The sequence below is a fragment of the Plecotus auritus genome (assembly GCF_963455305.1).
Source record: "Plecotus auritus genome assembly, chromosome: 8".
Lineage (NCBI taxonomy): Eukaryota > Metazoa > Chordata > Mammalia > Chiroptera > Vespertilionidae > Plecotus > Plecotus auritus.
This window is the reverse complement of record NC_137782.1, coordinates 51,461,314-51,467,794: the sequence shown is the minus strand read 5'-3', so window position 1 is coordinate 51,467,794 and position 6,481 is coordinate 51,461,314. Positions and strand designations below refer to the sequence as shown.

At 36.6% G+C, this 6,481-nt stretch overlaps 1 protein-coding gene across 1 annotated transcript; it reads left to right on the top strand.

Moving 5' to 3' along the window:
- Nucleotides 1–1,200: 1,200 nt before the first annotated feature.
- Nucleotides 1,201–6,457, top strand: LOC308256542 (serpin B11-like; the record flags this gene model as incomplete). The annotated part of the gene is given in 6 exon segments (XM_080684882.1): nucleotides 1,201–1,236; nucleotides 3,175–3,315; nucleotides 5,109–5,264; nucleotides 6,067–6,262; nucleotides 6,265–6,291; nucleotides 6,294–6,457. Coding segments are annotated over 6 exon segments (720 nt in total).
- Nucleotides 6,458–6,481: the final 24 nt, after the last annotated feature.

Here is a 6,481-nt window from a genome sequence, read left to right as displayed (position 1 = left end):
TGGAGCTCCCTTTAGTTTACTTTCTTCTAACATTGGTCAGCAGATGACTTTGGTGACTTGACCCTTCTCTGATACCTGGTTGATTATCCCCAGCTTGCTCTTAGCATTTCTACCTCCATCTGCCCCACCCATTTATAATTTCATTGCCTTTCTACCCACACTCATTTCTACCAGTCTACTCCATACCCACTTGCACACAGTCCTGGGCATGGCATCTGGGAATTGTGCACATGTGCTCCACTGGTAATAACAATGTAGAAGTCATCCTAGAGATCTTTTCTGAAACTCTCTAGGTGTCCCCAATAGTCTAGTTTTATTGTACATGGTCTAGAAAATAAGCCCGCCGGCTAGAAATAAGTGTGAGGGATCACTTTTCCTTGCTGACCTAAGAAGACATTAGAATTGACTTGAACATTGATGTGAAATCAGTCTCTAATCTAAAAGCAAAAAAAAATATGGATTTGGGTTTGGGGCCAACCAAAATATTTCATGAATAACTTCAAGTGAATGAATGTCTTTTGGCTTTTCCTTGATAGACACTTAATATGTACATAGTTTTTTCAAATATTAAATACCTTTTTAACTGTTTCCAGTTGTTATGTACAGTGTATTATTTCATATGCTGTATAGTTTACATGTGTTTTCTCTATTTATCAGAATAAAGAAAAACAACATAACTATACCAGTGTGACTGTTCTCCTATGACCAATTGTGAGACTGCCAGCAATATATTTTTTTCTAGGCTGAACAATCAAGCAATGAAAAAGAAAGAAAGAATGCTTTACGAATATCAATCTGATTTCATTAAATGTTGCTAATGTATTACACATGAAAGTTACTTTTACATCTACTCACATAGGCTGATGAGCTAATTTTAAATATGAGGACTTAAATTCATAAGGGGAAAAGATTAGCACCTATAAATGTTTATAATAGGTCATAGGTAGCTTTACAAAACAGATTAAAAATAAATTGAGAATCAGTAGACCACTTTGAACTTCCTAGTAGCCTATAGCATGGCTCTGTGATGCTTTGTGCTAGATCAGGCAGATACTTGACTTTCAACAAATATTGTGGAATCCATGAATATGGCATGAATGAGTGAATGTGACATAATTTTAAAGATGTAGAGTATCTACTGACCAAAATAATTTGGTCACTAACCTGCCACACCTGAAATGACTATGATGTCTTTCAGAGATGTTTGCAGGGAGTAAATTTAACTGGTATGCAGTGGTATGTGTTTTGGGGAGAAACTGGTTTTTCTGATTAACTCCATTCCCACCGATTGCCATTCAAGTATGACATATTCCTAGACTCTGTCTTTAGGAGGACTTCGGTTCCCCACTTGTAGAATTAATTTGGGAGCCTGATAGTTTTCTTTTCAAGTCTGTGACTCTTCTTTGAGTTAAATCCATAATCCTTAGAAAGGAGGAGGAAAGATAAACATTATTGAATAATTTTTCTATTTAGAAGCTTTATTTTCATTATCACATTTAACACTCACAACAACCTTGTTGTGTCTGTTATTATCATTATTTAATAACTAGGTTCAGAGAAGTCAAGTTAGTTACTCACATGTATGACAAAAGGCAAAGTTCATATTAAAACTCAAGTGTGTCTGATTTAAAAGCTCTCTCTTATAAAGACCCTTGGTGGGCCATTTCAACTAATTGTCTTTCATGTGTTTTGGATTATGTGGATCCAATTAGAATAATCTGCCATAGCCAGAGGAACGTTTTTGATTATAGGGTGACCATGTGATTTACCAGGTAACAGGCTTTCCAAAGAGTTCGGCAAAAGGCGGGGGGAAAAAAACAACAACAATGGGTCAAGTGCCTCACAGACCCTGAGAAACAGGTTCTGGTCTGTACATTTATTTCTATTTTCTGTGAACTTGAACCCCACCTGACCCCAAATTTTTGCCTGCTCCCCACTCCATTCCTAGTTATATGACAACAGGCAACAGAAATATACTGATGTCTTAGAGCAGTGGTTCTCAACCTTTCTAATGCCACTACCCTTAATACAGTTCCTCATGTTGTGGTGACCCCCAACCATAAAATTATTTTCGTTGCTACTTCATAACTGTAGCATGGCTCTGTGATGCTTTGTGCTAGATCAGGCAGATACCCACAGGTTGAGAACCGCTGCTGTAGAGCCTCAGACCATCGGAAAACACAGATATTTACATTACGGTTCATAACAGTAGCAAAATTACAGTTATGAAGTAGCAATGAAAATAATTTTATGGTTGGGGGTCACCACAACATGAGGAACTGTATTAAGGGGTAGCGGCATTAGAAAGGTTGAGAACCACTGTCTTAGAGGATTTTACTTCCATGTTGATGTGAAGAGTGATGGCTTTTCAAGCAAGTGGGAACATTTCTGGTCCCTATAAAACATCAACCACCCGCCAGCCAAATTATTTAAATTTGCTCTTCTCTGTGTAGGAATTCTTTAGGTTGCTTTACTGGAACTGCACCCCTCGGCCCAGAGACATTGCAGCTGGGCCTCCAATATTGGCAAAACATTCTATAAGTTAAGTTGTCAGGAGAAAGAATTACACCTTTTCTATTTATATTCTCACTCCAACCCAGCAACTTCTAGTTTTCCTTTTCAGAAGTTCCTTTAGGAACCTTATCATATAGAATCTCCCCTTTTAGATCTCCAGTATAAAGAAGACCTTTTCTGAAGACTTTTTGACCTTCCTAAGGTGTACAGATTGTTGAAGAAGGTCCTCCTCACTCTAAGATTGTGCATGTAAGTGCATTTGTAAGAAAATATGTAAGCATTCCTCAGGAGATTTTCATGGTCCTTTCCCTTACATTTTTGTTTTAGCTGGAATCCAAGTTATTATTAGTGTAAGAATTTTACCAAAGGAAGAGAAACATAGCATTTATTAATAGAGTAAGACAAGAAAACTTAACCAACAATTTTGTATGTAGCCATAAAGAAAGCAGATAGGCTATACACTCACTTTGTTTTCTTCTGCAGCCTATGTTCTTTAATTATTAAATAAATATGAATGCTTTACATATTTGCTCAAAAATCTTTTTAGTGCAGCTGAAGATATTGAGTGCAGTTACTTATGTCAGTTCAACACAAAACTAGTGAAAATAACTCATATTTCATGGCTTACCAGGTGCGATCTTACTGATTGTCTTCCCAAAGGTGAAATCAAGGACCCCTTGCCACCAGAAGCCTCACATCTTTGATCAGTTAGTGCTGGTTCATGCCATTTCCTTCGGAGGGACCTGGAAGTATGCATTTCAGAAAGGCCACACCAAAACTATGGCTTTCAGGTTGGATAAGTTAGTCTCATGATTTAATTTGTTTTTCTCTTAAAGATAAACCTCTAAGTTTTTTCCCTTAAAATCTGTTAAATTATTTCTGGCCTTTGGTAGGTAAATTAATTTCCAAATGACTTTCCTTGCTACATTTTCAATAAAGTGCAGGTTTGATTTTCAATACATTTAAAAGATTTATTGAACCTTAAAAAAATTCATCATAGTACTTTTATCATATTTTGAAAGAAGAAATGCTGTTTTTTTAGCACCGTAGTTGTAAAATTAAAAACTGATGTAAAAAATATAAGACCTTGAAAGGCCTTATAGTAGGTTTAGGCTTTGGGCTAACCTTAAATAATTATGATGTAATTTACTTACTGAAAACTGGAAATGAAGTCAGATGATGGGGAAGAACTAATAGACACTCCTGGAATTAAGAGGCAGGTCCTGAAACTAATTGAAACAATTTTAAAAATTACAAAAAAGAAAATATTCAGAAAAACAACAAACAACACACCAGGCAGATCGTAAAATGGGTGTGATCTTAAGTACATCAGCATTGGTGAACAAGATTCACAGTCAAAATAAAAGGTTCCAGGTACACTGTCCTACCAACCTTAGTCTTCCAACTTCTTTCCTTAGTGCCTCCCAAAGAGCAGGATGCAATCGAAACAAAACATGCTATTTAACATGAAAGAATGAGTTTGTACATTATAATTAAGTCCTTAAGCTATCAAATGTATACACTCTATCAGATGTATTACCAACAAATGTTTAAAATTATTGGTGAATTTAAAATTTTTTATAGTCAACTGTAAAAATTAGAAGAGCTTATACTTGTGAATAAATATTTTTCCTGTAAAAGAAATAGTGAATGACTTCAAGGAAAAATATAATTCTCTAGCCAAACACATCAGTCACCTCTGGAAGTATCTAGAACTCTCTTTCCAAAGAATATTGCCATCAGATATTGTGATCATAAAACAAATAATGAAATTATATATTTTATAGCTCTTTTCTTTTTTTAATTTAAGATTCCAGGGCCACAATCCTGAAGATTCTGATTTACAGCTTGGGTATATGTATTTTTAAGTAGCTTCTATAGGTTTGTTCAAGGATCAGCCCAGTTGGGGGGAATCACAATATTAGGAAGATGGAGTGAAAGATTTTAGCAGGATCCATAGAGATACTTGAAGGGGTAAACATACACTGAAAACAAACAGACTTGCTAGAGAAAACAGTTAATAAACAGAATCTTTAATTTCCCAGTAAAATCTGGTCAATATAGATATCTTTAACCAGTTACTAAGCATTTCAAAGAGATAAACATAAAAAAGGGTTATAACTAAATTTCCTTAAATGGCCTAATTATGTAGAACCTGAGTTCTACATTCTTGCCTTATTTGTAACTATTTTGTAATCTGCAACTCAATGCTGCAGACTGGTCAGATTTTACTTGAGCTGGAGAGATTTCTAAATTATATTCTTGAAAGAACCTATTTGACTTTTAAAAATGGTTATCCTGATAAGATCTTATGGTGCATATTTCTTAGCTCTTTGAAGTGAATTAACTGCTTGTGGGCATCAAGAAAGGACAGAATATCCTTTGTACTTCAATAGCTTCTTTGTTTAGGCTCCCGTCACCTTTAAATCATCACAATAATGATCGCATATAATTCTGTGGAAAGATGAGTGGCTTTTGTTTTGATCACTCAATGTGGGCAATTTTGGAGGATGAATATAAATGTAAATTTCCTGTCTTAAATGGAAAAATAAGAAGGCATTAGCTTTGCTGTTTCACTGTGTTTAGGTTTACAGTCCCAGAGCAAAGTTTTGGGGATGATGAGGCTGCAAGAACACTTGAAATTGGATTTCATAAAGGAGCCTGGGGTCCAGGTCCTTGAGATGCCTGATACGGAGGATCACCAGAGTATGGTCATTCTCCTCCCCAGGGAGGACATCCACCTGCAACAGGAAAACCACGGAGCCTTCATCGCCACAGCCACAAGAGAAGGCTCTGAGCTTGAGGATTACACACACAGAAGCTGAAGCATTAAAAACATCCGTGTACACTCTAATGCAGTGTTAATGTCCATTTAAAAAATGAGCAGGATCTCTAAATAAAGGACACCCATGCACTAGAATGTGTTGCTTGCACTTGTAAAAGTTTATGACTTTCAAAGCACAACCATGAATTTCCTCTTTGGGTCTTCCTGGTTGGTGGTTGTTTTCTATGTTACTTACTTTGATATGAATACAATCTCTTTGGATACCTGACTAATGAGAATTTTAAGTTGAGTTGGTCAATCTAGAATTATAATTTATGTTGGCAGAATCGAAGGATCTCAGGTTCCAAAGATTTCTTTTAATGTGGCCACCAGAAAAGGGTGGACACTTATATAAGTGTTCAGTTATAATATATAAATTAAGCAATTTATAGAGGAATCATAGGAGGAAGAAAAGTAGAAACTTCCCATGATGATCTATGTTTTCCTGAGTGGCTCTTGGATGGTGTGCCCAGGCCTAGATTCCATGCTTTGTATTATAGATTCAAAGGCACAGATTCTAGGGCTACATGCTTCGACTGCAATTCTTGCCCATGGCCTGATTTCTTCCACTTACTGTGATAGAATCTGTTTCCCAAAATGACAGTGAGAACTAGCCTTGCCTACTCATAACCTCTCATCCAACCCTTAGGATGCTTCACGTTTTAGTATAAATTTCATTTTCAAAATAAAATTTATTTACATGTTGCTTCTCACTTTCTCTCCCATAGGTTACCAAGGAACTCACCTGTGAGAAACTAAAAAGCTGGATAGGCTCAGCCAACATGAGAGACACAGCTGTGGTTTTGCATCTGCTTCAGGTCAGACCTGATGGGTGCCATGAAGATCTGACTTCCATATTGGCAGCTCTAGGAATGACTGATGTCTTTGACCACTTAAGGGCTAATTTGTCTGGCATAACTGCAGGTCAAAGCTGGCAGTCTCCAAGATAATCTATTGGCCATGCTAGAGGTTACTGAGGATGATTCAGAGTTAACCCTTTCAACCACACAAGCAAAGGGGAAAATCCTGAAATCTTTAGGGTGGACTGCGCGTCTTTCCTCTTCCTTATCAAAAGAAACCAAGACTATTCTTTTCTATGGCAGAATTTTCACCCCTTAAGCAAGGGAGTGACTGTACTCAAAC